Source organism: Sciurus carolinensis, chromosome 3 (assembly GCF_902686445.1).
Source record: "Sciurus carolinensis chromosome 3, mSciCar1.2, whole genome shotgun sequence".
Lineage (NCBI taxonomy): Eukaryota > Metazoa > Chordata > Mammalia > Rodentia > Sciuridae > Sciurus > Sciurus carolinensis.
In genome coordinates this window covers 175,906,712-175,921,834 of record NC_062215.1, presented here as the reverse complement: position 1 = coordinate 175,921,834, position 15,123 = coordinate 175,906,712, and the positions used below count along the sequence as shown (strand labels likewise).

At 46.4% G+C, this 15,123-nt stretch overlaps 1 protein-coding gene across 1 annotated transcript in view; it reads right to left on the bottom strand.

Annotated features, from left to right (window-relative positions):
- Dis3l2 (DIS3 like 3'-5' exoribonuclease 2) overlaps positions 1 to 15,123 on the bottom strand; it is a 356,804-nt gene that overhangs the window by 102,211 nt on the left and 239,470 nt on the right. The window contains 1 exon segment of the mRNA XM_047544162.1: positions 5,764 to 5,876. Within this exon segment, the coding sequence (XP_047400118.1) occupies positions 5,764 to 5,876 (113 nt within the window).

Sequence of the window (15,123 nt, the reverse complement as noted above, 5' to 3'; positions counted from 1 at the left end):
CCTGAAGAGCAAAATTAAACTGTTCTAAATGGGGAGAACGTTTTCACATTTATTCACTTGGTGTGGACTTTAAAGTTTAAGAAATTACTTCAAAAATTGAAGTTTAAGAGATGATGTCTACTTCTCTTTCCATCATGACAGTATAGTTTTTGTAGATAAAAGGAATTTGGAGTCTCATCTTCCTTCTTGAAGAGGCCCCGGGCCAGGCAAGGGGTAGGTATTGGCCAGGGGCATTTGAGGCAGGAAGTGAGGTTGGATGCCTCCAGTCAGCGGTCATGTTAAGTGAGGTCAATGTGTTTCAGAACTGTGTCTTCAGGAGGGCCACACTAAGGAGGAACCTGGATCTTGATGTGGATTCTCTGCCTCAGTAGTCTAGATAAAGGATACTAAAGGGAGCCAAAGTGGAAGGGAAGTCACTTTTAAAGCTTCAAAACAAAAATACATGTATAATATGTATAAAATGTATACACAGATAAATGTACAAGTCATAAAAGCTTGATTCTTTTTCATGAACTGAACACCCATGTAACTACCACTCACTTCAAGACTCACTGGATGTCCCCCACCACTGGGCGCTTCTTCCCACCAAGGGTAAACACAACCCTGACTTCTAATGGTGCAGATGAGTTTTGCCTGGTTTTGAACTTACGTGGATGGAATCTATCCTTGTGTCTGGATTCTTTCACCATTACAACAAATGAAGCCACTGTTCATTTGTTCTCTTTTGTTGTACAGTCCCCCACTGAGTGAATATTCCATAATTTATCTGTTCATTTTACAGATGATAGGTATTAAATAATTTCTTTTTTTTTTTTTTTGGCTACTTTGAACAATACTCCAATGAACACACATAAACATTTTTTGGCAAGATACACCATAAGCATTTCCCTGGGGTACATCCCTAGAGGTAGAATGGCTGTAGAATAGTGTATACAGGTATGTATACACTCATCTTTAAAAGATACTATCAGGGGATGCAACTCAGAGGTTGAATAATCCTTGGTTCAACCCACAGTATTGCAAAAAATGGGACCAACTAACCAACCAACTTCCCCACATCCCATTATGTTTTACATAATAAACACATATGATTTTATCTGTTAATATAAATAAAAGAGGAAAATAATAAAAAAGATTCTATCAAATAGTTTTCCAAAATGGTTGTACCAATTTGCCTTTCCCCCACAGTGAGAATTCCCATTACTCCAGAGCCTTGTGGAACATGTGGTATTTTCTGTTTTTTAATTTTAGCCATGCTGGTCGGTTCTGCACATCTTTGAGCTAAGAGCTGGGTTCCTTCTCTTTCTCACATCTTTTCCAGAAAAGTAAATGTCAATTAGTTATGGTGTTGTCAGCTGTCATAACTAGCAGACACTTGGGGTCCCTCTTCCAGGCTGTTCAAGCAAGTGTTGGCAAGCTGGTGCTATATGGTGGAGTTGCAGGGGGTGAAGCTGGCAGGCCATGGATTCAAAGACCTTTGGAACTTTCAAATATCTAGGGAACTGGTCTTCCAGTTCCTGCACTTGCAGATGGTGCTTGGAAGACCATCGATCTTCCTGTGGCTATCTTTGTGAGATCCAGACTTAATTGGTGAAATCCTCAGTTCCATCTTAGCCCAGCAGAAAATCCAGGGTCCTTCCACATAACTCATGGCTCCTGAGGTATTGACTGGCTGCCCCATGCTGGAGAACCTCATAAGCTGTAGCTACAGTTACCATGAATGGGAATATGAAGTAAGGGAGTAAAGAAAACTGTACAAGAAAGCTGTCAGTATTGAGGGGTGTAACACTGAAGGTAATTCTTCTAGCACCAGGTTAATAAGTCCTGTATGGCTATGAGTAAAGGTCAGGTGGATACAAAATTGAAGGGTGTTAAAGAAACCTTCCAAAGACACAAACATACACTGAAGGCCAGCTCTGCGGGGTTGTGCTCCAGGGGTGCCACCTGCATGGTCAGCAATGGAATGTGAAGATCTTTGTTTCATGGCCAGGGAGGAGAGGTTGGGGAAAAAGCCTGTTGTGCTCACGTTCAGAGAGATCTGTGGGTCAGGAGTTTGTGCTGCAGTCTCGCGCAAGCCACGTATACCTGCTTTATAACTTGACAGCTATCATAAATACTGTGAGGAAGGAAGTCAATTAGAAGTTCTGAAAACTGCATTTAGGTTCAAAGGGGCTCAGAGGTGAATTAGGAACGTGGTTTGTTTGATACAAGGAAGATTTGGTAGAACTGCTGCTCAGCTGAGGGTACAGCTGTTCTCATGGGGTGGCCTCTGAAGGTTCTAGATGTTTTAGGCACACCTGTACAGAGGTCACCTATGGCCCAAGGCTCACTCTGTTACTTGAAACTGGATTTGGATGCCCATGTAGCTTCTGACTCAGTTTCCCAGTTCTAACCAATTCCATCTCCCTCTCTACTGAGTAGTCTCATCCTAGGATGGTAGAAAACACCTGCATGCTGGTTCTAATCACCAAGTATCAATGGAAAGTAAAGCCGAACCCCTGAAGAAAGTGGCTATCCAGTCCAATTCTTTTTTTTTTTTTCGATGCTCCACCACTGAGCTGCACCCAGCCCTTTTTATTTTTATTTTGAGATGGGGTCCTGCTAAGTTGCCCAGGGGCTATCCTTAAATGTGTGATCCTCCTGCCTCAGCCTCCAGGTCACCAGCTATCCAATCCCAGAGCAGGCAGGGCTAGGGTTCTGTTCAGATATTCCAGGTTGTAGGAGCACCATCCTGGAGCAGGAGAGGAGCTGCTGGGTCTTTCTAGGGCGAGCCTCATCATACTGAAGGCAGCCATGACACATGAGCGCTCTGGCTCTTACCTGGGGAAAGAGCATATCTGGGCTAGCTCCTTCTGGAGTGGAAGCAGCGAGTGCTGGACAGTGTGATCTCCATCATGGGATCCATGACATCACTGTCAACTGCTGGTCTGACTGGGGGTGGGGGAACCAAAGAGGCAACAAAATCTTTAGCCCCAAAAGAACAGGGCCACAATCAGAGCCTAAAAGAGTCTCTCACTTTGAAAGGGTAGTTATTAGGTGGGCAGTAGAAAACGTGAGAGAAACTCTCAGTACACTTGTACCTTCCAAAAACTCTAGGACTTCTACTCTGTCCTGGAGGACTTTTGTTCTACAACTGCCAATATCTTTTTAGGCAATAAGTTGATGCTTGGACAAAATGGGAGCCCAGGGATTCTAGAAGACTCCCTTCTAGAGGTTAGCACAAGACTACCCTGTTATAAGTGCTCAGGACCATACGCGTGAGGTGGCGGAATACTGGAGAGTCTGTACAAGCCTGGGCTGAAGAAATGAATGGTTCACTTGTGTGACAATCTTTCTGCTTAGCAGGACCTATGCTTTTATTGCTAGCAGATGGCACAGCACTCAAAGTCCACAAGACATGATGGCTTACTGGACCTGCCAGAGGTATGTCTGAATCATTCCTCCACATGTCACAGTGCTGTAGGTATGGCTAATTCTATGACTCAGACCACAGATACAGAAGATCCTGGGCTGTGGGACTGGGTGGGAACCTTGCATGATGGTCACATTCAAGCTGTGGCAGTCCTGGCAGTGGGTTCCACAGAAAAGAGCAAGAGGTCAAGAAACCCTCAACATAAGCTGAGGTCTGTACTGATAGAAAGCCTTGGTTTCAGACTTGAAAAGAAAGTGTATTATAGCACAGGTGGAAGATTCAGTGGGTTCCCTGGGGGGGTGTGATGGGGAGGTGGTAGGTAGGATGGTGGTGCCACAGGATCATTCAGGAGGCAGAAGTGACATGAAGTACTAAATAACAATTATTGGACTTCCAGCTGGGACAAAAACAGAAGGCAGGAAAGCACTGGCCTTTAAAAAGACCTGTTGCCCAAATATGTTGCCAGGATGAGACTCATTCTTCCCCATGGTCAGGGCTTGGGCACAAGAAGAGCATGGGACTGGCTTCATTGGAGCCTCAGGGGTGAGGGTATTTCCAGGGAGAGCAGTACAGAGAATCCCAGAGGCCTACTCTGACATCACACCTGTAAAGGGCCAGCCTGTTTTGAGGAATAGCAGAAAGTAGTAATTCAGGTGGCCAGGAACACACACACTATTCTCAAAGTCCCTGTTCGGAAAGGGTGAGGGAGGGAAGAGAGGACAGTAAGAAGCAACATAGGGGCTGTCTTGCAGACATTGCAAAAATGCTCCTGTTAAGATCCTTCACAGGTTCATAAAGCTCAGGGCTCAGAGAACCCCCTTTCAGGGCCTCTTCTGGCTCTCTATGTGGTAGTTTCCTCAAATCTAGAGCTTGGCACCCCATTATTGCTCTATAGCAGTTGGAGAGGCAGCAGCCAGAACACAATGGTGCACAGGGACATGATCCTTTTGAGGGCAGAGTGCACGGCCTGGTGTTTCCTCTGCCAGCAGTAAGGGCACCTAGGAGTGCTGGCAGGGGGAGGTAGATCCATTTAGGCACTGGAGGGAGACTGGGCAGCTTTACCCCTTTCATGGGTGTTGACATTTAGAAATTCCCAGAATGAAGTAGGTTTGGCGTCTGTGTTAGTCTCTTATCCCTGAGAGGTGGAGCCAAGCAAATGGTATCCAGCTCTCAAGAGCACCTGGGTATATGTGGTCTATGGTGGGACAGGACTCTCACCTCAGTGTAGTCAATGGGTAGAGAGCAGAAGTCACATCCTAGGGCATAGGGATGGGAGGGAGCAGGGAAGGTTTGATCCAGGGTATACAGAGATCCCAAGCTGGACCATTGAGCTCATGGAAGACAGACAGGAAAGTGACTCAAGACACAACCAAAAATCAAGATGAGCCCAATGAGCAGATGTACTAAGAGTGTCCGGAGAAGGAGAAAAAAGGCTGGAAGAATTCATTACTCCCCGGAGGGGGACAGACATAACTCGTGGATAGTCTTTTTTTCACCACTGTCCCCAGAGCCTACTGCAGTGCCCAACACATACCAACATTCAGTAAATTCTTATTTATTTGTTTTTTGCTGTGTTCCAATGAAACTTTATTTATAGACACTGAAATTCAAATTCTATATAATTTTTATATGTCATGAAATATTTTTTTAACCATTTAAAAACATAAAGACCATTCTTAGTTCACAGGTCATATAAAAACAGGTGATGGACTGCAATTGATGGGTACGGTTTCCTGCCCTCTGGTCTAAAGGAATGGTTATCTGGCTGTGCTGAGATGATTCTGTCTATTCTTTCCTTTTACAGATGAGCTGAGGGAGGCCTATGACACTCTGACTCAGCAGAGTTGCAAAGTTGGGAAAAGCCAGGGCTCCTAAGGGCCTCCCTCTGCTTTTCCATCTTAAAGGTTATTCTGGTCATCTTGTTAGGGGCAGGGCATGACCAGATGGGATCCCCCCGTTAGAACAGGGTTGAAACCAGTGGTGAGCATTTTTTTTTAGAACTTACAATGTAAAAAGAGATATCCAGATGAGACTACCATTCCTCATTTAAAAAAAAAAATTTTTTTAAAGAGAGACATAGTGCCACACACTTGTAACTCCAGTAGCTTGGGAGGCTGAGGCAGGAGGATCTCAAGTTCAAAGCCAGCCTCAGCAATGGTGAGGCACTAAGGAATTCAATGAGACTCTGTCTCTAAATAAAATACAAAACAGGGCTGGGGATGTGGCTCAGTGGTTTAAAAAAAAAAAAAAAAAGGCAGGAAGGTGAGGGAGACAAGTTTTTTTTTTCTTAAAGGAAGATTACTAAAGGGAAGCATGATTTTTGATCTAAGAAATTTAAGACTGATTTTTACCTTTTGAACCAAGTAGACACTTGTGGCTCTGTCAGCGGCCACTTTATCCAGATGGGACCCCTCAGGAACAAAGTAACTCACGTCGGCAATGTGGACGCCCACTTCAAAGGAGCCTGTGAAAGCAGAAGAGGACTATCAGCCTGGTTTGGAAGGCCAGGGCAACCCTCCCAGGAATCCTTGCCATGAATCCATGTCATTCCCAGAGGCCAGGCCTTGAAGTGCAGGGTGCCATTTTCTGCCTCACCAGACACTCCTAATCCTGGTGACCTGCACTATTGTCACTTTTCTTACTGGACACCAAAAGATGATGGAGTTTTTATTATGAATACACAAGATTAACCAATTTCTCAAGATTTTATCCTATTTCTAAATGCTTCTAATCTCTGAATAAACATCAACAGATTCACAAAAGAAATTTTATTTAAAATTTTCTTGTATTGTTTCTTAAAATATATTACTTATTCATTCTGGATGATAAATAAACACTTTTGGGTCACTACAAATGAACTAATCCCCAAATCCCATAAGACCCTACTCTAAAAGCTCTGCCTTCCACCCAGTCCCAGGGCCACAACCCTTCGTTGGCTCATATCTGCCCTGCCCACCTGCCTCACACCCTCTCACCTAGCCCTCCAGACTGCTGCTGTGATCATTCTACACATGCTGCTCCTGAGCCTGTCACTCATGTTCTTGCACGGTCTCACCCCAATCCACTGTCAGCTTCAGGGCCCATCCTTCGCACATTCTGGAAGGGGCTGTCAAGGGGGCCTCTTTCTATTCCTTGAATGCATCTTACCGCAACCTGTGCTGATGCTCACTGGGCCTCATGCCTTTTCCCACGTTTGGGATAATTTCAGCAAAGAGAATCCCCAAGCAAGAAGAGATTCTACTGCTCTCTTTTTCTTTTGCCCGTGTTTTTAAGGCACCTACTATGTACTTGATAATGCTGACCATGGTCTGTCTCTTTGGCTCTGTCTTTACTTGGATGTCACTGGATCTTCATTTGCTTACGTGCCCCTTGTCCACCTCTCTCCCTACAGGGTGAATTTAGCCAGTATGCCTTTCCTGCAAGCTTCCCGCCCAGTGCCTGGAGAGTACCTGAAGTAGGTATTTGCAAAATGCTTGTTGAGTGACAGACCAATAGCTGGTTGGTCAATAATTGGTTTGTTTGCCTGTTTGGTTCCCCCGCCCCCTCTACTCTTTTTTTTTTTTTCATTTTTTCCTTTGCAGCAGAGGGAGGCTCTTCTTTCCCTACTAGTTCTTCTAGAAAGGGAGCCAGCTCTGTACAGGTGGCCTGGTGGTACTTTAAATGGGTCTGGAGAGGTATTTAGGTTATAAAACTGAGAATTTCTCTTGAACATCCTGTATGTCATCTACCAAATATGATGTGAATATAAATATATATACACACCCAGACATACATATGTAATACATACATATGTGTGCTTATGTATGTATATGTGTATGAAAATGCACTAAATGGGCAGAACATGAAAAGGAGTATGCAGGAGAGATATGCATATAGTTTGAGGACAGCATTGTAGACAGAGAGGTGAACTGAAGATACAAGCACAGGCGTGGAGCTGTATAAACTGAAGCACACACCTGCTGCAATTCCACTACCCTGTACCCTGCTGATAGTGACTGCTCTCAGCATAGATCCGTGACCCAAGTAGGTTTATTCTGAGCCTAGACTTTAGAAAAGAGGATCTCTCTCCTGGGATCCCAGACCCTAAGGGCTGAATAAGCCTGGAGCTGCCAGGAAACATCTTTTCCCATATACTTCACAACAGAGGCCCTTTCTTCTTACCATTATGCCAGAGAGGTAGCCAGGTCACCTAGCCAGTATAGATTCACCTAGATCACTCATGCCAATATAAGAAATAACCAATCTAAGAAATAGAGGGAGAACCACCATGGCCTTATGTGAACTTCAGGATTCAGTCGAAGCTGAACCCAGTCTAGCTGCGGACATGGCTGCCCCGAGGTAACCAATTCCCTTTCAGTTCTGACTCACTCTGGAGTCCTGCCTGATCCTTGCTGACTGGAAGAGCTTATTAACATATTGCCACTTGCTCCTCTGGTGAGCTGGATGATCAGTCCTAAGGTAGCAGGTATTTTATCTGCAAAATCTATATCTGCAATGCAATTTGCAGTTCTTTCTTAACCTCCTACTCCTTCTTCATTGGCGACAGTTCCCTCAGTATTTAAACATGGATGTTTGAAATAAGGGGTTCAGGCAAGGAAAGAATTTCCGATTCCCCCTTCTTTATCTGCTCTGACACTGAGACCCTCCAACAGAGCATTTTGGGAGCTTTTCTGCCTGATCCTATAGCATTTCTACATTAGGGAAAAGTGAAGTTCACCTAAAAGAGCCTGGTGCAGTGGGGTGGTACCATGTGCCTGTCCCCCACAGGAAAGGCTGTCTGCAGAGCTGGGAGAAACCAGTCCAGCTCTGAGTCTGCTGGCCTTCTTGACCAAGCATACAGCTGTGCCACGGGGTCACTGGGAGCAGTGATCAAGGAACTCGATCCCCAGTGGCTGCAGCCAGAAGTCTCAGACGGCTCAGCTTCTAGTTTTGATATTTCAAGTATCGAAAACCAACACTTGGAGAAGGTAAAATAAAGTGTCTTCTTTTGAAGTCAGGATTATAGTATGTTGGCCTCACAAGTAAATATTGACTAAAGGAAAAGAGAGAGGGTTATTACATCATGATATAAACCATAATTTTAAATTTGGGCTCTGTTGTTACTTTACATGAACTTTCTGTCCTTAGTGAAAATTGACAAACTGACAAAGAGTTCATTACAAGAGATAAAACACAACGGAGGCCAATCAAAACCTATTCAAAAGGCTTCAGTTTCACTCCGAATTCCCAGCAGGGCCTCTGAAACCAGCAAAGAGACACTTTCTTATTCTCTGCTTTGGACATTTTTATGGAAGCCCTAAGTAAATATTTTATTACATATATTTACATAATGTGAACTTGCAGAACTTTTGAGGTAGTGGCACTAAAGTTTAAATTCTATGAAACAGAATAACACAACTCCAAAAGGTTATATAGCATACACTGCCGTGACACAGAGGATGAACGCAACGTTTTAAAAAATATTCTCTTTTAATCTCATTAAAGGAATATAAAAGCATTTCTTTATTTTTCTTTTTAATTTAAAAACTTTACATGTACTGGGGGTGAGGGGAGTTCCATGAGTTTGAAGATCAGTGGAAGCAGGGACAAGAAGGATCCCCAAGGATGGTCAGGCCGGGCTCACTCTGCACGGGCTCCCCAAGCTCATAGGAGTACAAACACGCCTTTGAGTGAACTTGGGAATCTATCAGAATTGCTCTGCCCAGTTAAAATAACAAGGGTTTAGAAACCTTCCCATCCAAGCAGCCACTTCCCAACAGTGTCCCTGTCAGGTGGCCCCTGATGTGCCCTTCCTGTGGAGACAGCACATTGTCTTGAAGCCACCTGCTCTACTCCTGAAGAGCCCAGATGTAAGAAAGTGCTTCTCTGCACGGATCTGTGATCTATGGAGTGGAGGCGCATAGCCAGCACGGGGCGTCCCTGAGTGAAGATCCCTCTCCTGAAGGAGCTCTCGGTCTATCGGGGTGAACAGATACACTCTTGTGACAACCACATGATCTGACAGAAGGAAGTCACACAAGCACAGAGAGCGGGCTGCCATCATGAGGGCGCATGTGAGGGTTCTGTAACCCATAACAACTCTGTGGGTGCAACATTGGCAGTGACCATGGTGACAATTAGGACAGCAGGGAGGACCATTTATTAAATGTCTCCTCTGTGCCAGGGGCTTCACGCACAGTGTAAACCTGACAACAGCTGTGCAAAGCACCTTGCGCAGGCGTAACACCTGAGGCTCAGGGAAGTTCCAAAGTCACTTACTGAGTAACCTAGACAGGAAGCGACAAACCTCAGATCCCAAATTAGGTTGAATCCCAAGTTTTTGCTCCTCTTATCACCCCTGCACCCTCTCCACCCAGTCACTACCAGGGTAAGTGATACAACCTCACTTTTTGTCTTAGAGGACCACAACTCAAAATCCCTCCCTATCTCTATGCTTCAATGGAAGCCACATTCTTAGTTTTGGATTCAGAAGTCCTTTTCCCAGTCTTGTTCACAGCCACTCCCCTGTCCCTGAGGGTTCTTTTGGTTCCCACTGCCAATCTCCTTCATCACTTGTAGTAGGGCCTGGTCACAGAACAACCACTAAGTCATTAACTCCAGTTCTCTTTAATTAGAAGAGGAAGTCCTCAAAATCCCAGCAGTTCCTTTCTAAATTTCTAGCTCAGAGTTCTCTATAGCTGAGAGGAGAGTGATTGGTTTAACTAAAAAGCCCTGTGCCAGACATGAACACTACCAAGGTTGCCACCAATTAGGGGAGGGGACATAGGAGGCTTCCCTGACCAGGAGGGAGCCCTGGGCTTCCAGACTTGGGTCACTCAAGTTCACCCTTACCCAACACTGAGACTTCACAGAAAGTATTCCTCAGGTGAAAGTATTGCTCTTCACAGAACACAATAATATGTTCTGCAATGGAGTGAATGTTTTGCCTTCCCAACATTCACATGCTGAAACCTAATGCTCAGTCAGTGTGATGGTGTTTGTAGGTGGGGCCTCTAGGAGGGGATCAGGTCATGTGAGCAGAGCCCTCACCAATGAGATTAATGGCCTTATAAGAGATCCCCGAGAGTTCCCCATCCCCACTCCACTATATGAGGACCCAGCAAGAAGATGCCATCCATGAAGCAGGAAATGCCCTCGCCAGACACCCATTTGCCAGTGCCTTAAGATCTTGAACTTTCCAGATTCCTGACCTGTGAGAACTAAGTTAACATCATTTATAAGACACCCAGTCTGTGGCATGTTGTAACAGCAGCCTGGACTGAGACACACATGACGCCTGGACCCCCTCTGAATCCAGAATGGAAGGGAACAATGCTGCTGAATGTACCTCATCAGCAAAAAGTCACTAATGACTTACATCACTAAATCCACACCCTCTAGGCCTGACTTTACAATGGCATCCGAGGTCACTTTTCCCTCATTCAGGTCTCCTTTCCTTTGGCCCTGAGCCCCCAGCGTCTGCTCTCTGCAGTCGCTCCTTCTTCCTCTGCTTGTCCTCTACATAATGGTGGCCCCGTCTCCACTCTGCCCAGCTGCCTTCTCTTCTAGTCCCACTCTCCCTAGGTTTGGACAGTCAGTGACCATCTCATCCGTTTCCAGTGGTTCAAGCATCACTTTTGGGCTTTGGTCCCCCGATTGTGTACCACTCTCCCAGACCTCTCTGAGCTCCAGATGGACGTAAGCACTAGTCTGCCAGGAATGGCCACCCAGCAGCCCCACGGGGGCCTCCCGTCCACCAGTTCTTGTGCTCCACCCTCAGTGTTCCCATCCCAGGATGTGGAGTCATACCCGCTGAACCAGCAGTGGCACCGCCACTGACCAACCACAAAGAAACCAGAACCCTTCCGGCCTCCATGGACCCATCACCCTGAGCTCCACCTTCTAAAGTCTTCCCAAACCTGCCCAGATCTCTTCCTCTCCACCATCACCATCACCATCACCAATGTGGGCAGGGACCATCCTTTTTTAGGGAGGATCTAAGCCTCCCGATTGCTGTCCGTGCCATTTCTCAAGGCCACCTTCTGCACTGAAGACAGTGTTCTTTAAAAACAGATCTGCCTGTCCCCCGAATCCCAGTCCTGTGTCTCCTACCTTCCACTCCTCCCTCTGCACACTATTTCCTGTCACTACTATGCAACCAGGTGATACTGACAAAGGTCCTCCTCAGTTCAATCTGCCCTGGGCATTACTCCTTAAATGCTAGATATACCACCCTCACCACGACCAGCCCCTCGGAGCACTCCTGACTCCAGGGCTCCTGCTGTCTTTCCTGTGCTGGGGGCACCTCCCTTAATGTTCCTGACAGTTCCCACAGCTCCTTCACCCCACTGACCAAGCCAGAGTGGCCTTTCTCTGGCAGGTGTGTCCTGAGGATCGAGGCCAGCCTTGACTCCCTTCGGAGCCTTCTTGAAGTTGCTCAGCCCACTCCCAACACAGTTCCCACAGGCCCACCATGAGCTACAGGCCCACTCTGCAGTCAGCATGAAGCACAGGGAAAAGGTTGGTGGGTGACATTTATGGAATGAATTCAAAAGTTTCAAAAAAATACATGGCAGACTTGTCAGTACTCCAGCAGAAAGAGGCTGTGGGCACTGGCTGGTCTAACTGCCCAAGCAATGATACTGAGAGTGCCCATGGGCATCCGGCCTGTGCTGCCATTCCTCAGATGACAGGGACACCATGACACCCCACGTAGTCTACTCCATCCTTAGGTAAAATGACAGGTAAGGATTTTCCCCCTTGTAAAGCCAAAATATGTTTCCCTAGAATTTCCATTTATTGGTTCCAGTTCTGGCTCCTGGGGCTGCCCGGAACAAGCCCATCTCCTCAGGGGACAGTAGTCTGGCTAAGAGACCTGAGGGAAGCAGGGCTGGCTCCGCCTGGGGGCAGCTCCCTCCTTCAGGAGAAACACCCACACGGCCTGGCTCTGAGCCGCCTCACAACCCTCAATGCCTCTGTCCAAACCTGCTCCCAACAGGCACCTTCGCTCATTTGGCCTTTCAACAAGTATTATGAAGCTCCTACTGCGTGTAGGTACTTTACAGGCACTGGGGGCATGCAAGTAAAGAAGAATAACAAGGTCCCTTCTCCCACAAAGCTTACATTCTAGCGAGGAAAGAATGACAACAGCAGAGAAATAAAGGACAAAACCATTTAAGACAGTAAAAAGGACTTCAGAGAAAATGGTGCGAGGTAACGTCTGGGGTACGCCAAGGTTCTCCCTTAGGGTTAGTTAGAAAGGCCTCTCTGAGGGACAACCCTTGGACCTCGGGGGTCTGGGACGTACCGCATCACATGGCACACCCTGAAGATGCAGCCAGTGCAGGCGTGGTGTGGCTAAGGAAGGGAGAGGAGGCTGAGAGGGGAGCATGGCCAGGAGGAGCCTGGTGCAGGACCCGAGAGGCTCTGCCTCACCAGGACAAAGCATGCCGACTTTACTCAAGTGAAACGGGAAACCGCGGGGCACTTTTAAACACAGAAGTGAAAATAACTGAATGTTCACCATATTCACGTTCTCATCTGGCATACCGGAGTTGTGGCTGCAGTCCACAGACACTGAGACCAGCGGGCAGACGGGCAGGCGGGCAGACAAATGGACTGCTGGGTGAAGGAGGACCTGGGTGAGCACAGGTGGGCGATGAGAGGAGGCAACACCGAGGGACCCTCCTGCCCCCACACAGCAGAGGCTGGCCTCCCATGGGAGTCTATCCAGGTGACACAGGGAGCATGATGCTCTTGATGGTCACCCTCCTGCCCCTGTGGCCAGTCTTCCCAACACGTGGACCCCACGAGTTAGATACGTGCTCTGGAAGCTCAGAGAGTCATCAACTGAGAGAAAGGACCCTGCTGCTGTCTAAAGGACGCGGGCCAGCAGGGAGCCTCACTGAGGGTGGTTCACTCAGCCGGAAAGAAGGCCCTGGCCCTGGTGGGTCCCACTGAATTTTAGAGACCGACTAGAAAGCTGAAAAACGATTGGGCTTCGATCACCTTGTGGCCACACAATAAACTCCCTTTTTACTTGGGGCAAGCAAATTCCCACTGCCTTTGATGGAAATACCGATTGGGTTGCTAGGTAAGAGGGACAACTCAAACTCTTGAAGTTTTCCAGTTCTGTGCGGTATTGTTATGTAATCTCACACAAAAGTTGACCACTGGGACAGCATGCCATGGCAATACTCCAGGGCCATGACGTGGTAATGGTTTGAGGATATTTCATAAACTTAAAAGGAGTCAAAGCAAAAAAAAAAAAAAAAAAAAAAAAAAAAAATCCCTGGTTCATGTCAATGTGAATACAAAGCAAGGTCTCCGTGTACAAGGAGGGGGTGTTTGGGTCTTCTTGGGTTCTCCTCAAGGCCAGGATTTGAAGAGTCTCTGGATTTTCTTTTTGCCATCCAGCAAAGGGTTAAAGAGGACCTTCAGTTGCAAACTCCTTAACTGGTGAGCTCACCTTCTGGATCTTAGCAGCTGAAAGAACCTTTTCCCTTCATTATTACAAAGGCTCTATCAATCTGCAAGTACTCAACAAAACTGCCCACACAGCAATTTTTGTCATGTTCAATCTAATTCTCAGGAATCTCAGTTTAAATTTATATGAACAGCATGGAAGAGGAACACCCAGGTAGTAAATTCCACTCTTCCTATTCCAAATGATCTGAGCAATGGCCTCCTTCATTAACAGGAAAGAGAACGAGAAGCTGAACATGGGAGGCTGGCACACTCAACGTCTGGGAATTTCCAGGCGTTTAGGAAGAGCGTGGGGAAAGCCCAGGTCAGCCGGTCAGGCCTGGGACAGCACCCCGAGCACGGGCGTTGGTTCCTTCTCCAATGCCAAAAGAGTGAAGCCCGAGGGGCCAGGAAGGACCCTGGAAGGCAGTCACACATCGGCAGGTCAGACCAGTGGGGCTGAGGGTGGGGGCAGGGTGGCAGGGGGCGGGAAATAGGGCCAGCTGGCCTTAGTTTGAGGGTGGCAGGGGCTGGGTGAAGAGAACGAGGGGTTTCATTCTATTCTGTCTGCTTAAGTGCATATTCAAAACTCTCATCCAAAAATAAAGGAAGGAAAAAAAAAAGGCAGAGTGGAAGCCAGGGAAAGAAAAAAGTTTGAATAGGACAAATCCAGTTAAATAAAACTAGGTATGAGTTTTAAAAGAAAGAGAAGCCAAAACAGAAAGGTGGTCATGGCTTAAAAAGAGCAGAATGAGGGGCTTGGGAGATAGCTCAGTTGGTAGAGTGCTTGCCTTGTAAGCACAAGGCCCTGAGTTCGATCCCCAGCACCCAAAAAAAAAAAAAAAAAAAAAAAAAGAGCAGAATGAAAACGTCCCCAGCAATGGCCTCTGGGGGCTGGAGGTAGGGGATTGTTCCTTTCTACACTGTACCTTTTGTAATTGTTTTTAGTTTTCAAAGACTGGAAAAAGCAATAAAGATAAAAAGGTGTAAAATTAAAAATGCAAACCTGGCTTAAAAATGCATGAAAAGAAATATATGAAGATAACAACAACAGTTTTATTTGAGTGACAGGATTATTAATTTCTTTCTTTTATATGTAAATTTTAATTTTTCTATAAGAAAAATTATCTGTGTTACTTGGGTAAGACTTGGGATTGTTACACACACACACAAACACACACACACACACAAACTTAACAAAATTCTGTGTCCACTCCGGTCACCTCTACTGCCCTTGAGTCCCAGCACACACCAAGAATCACCTATTC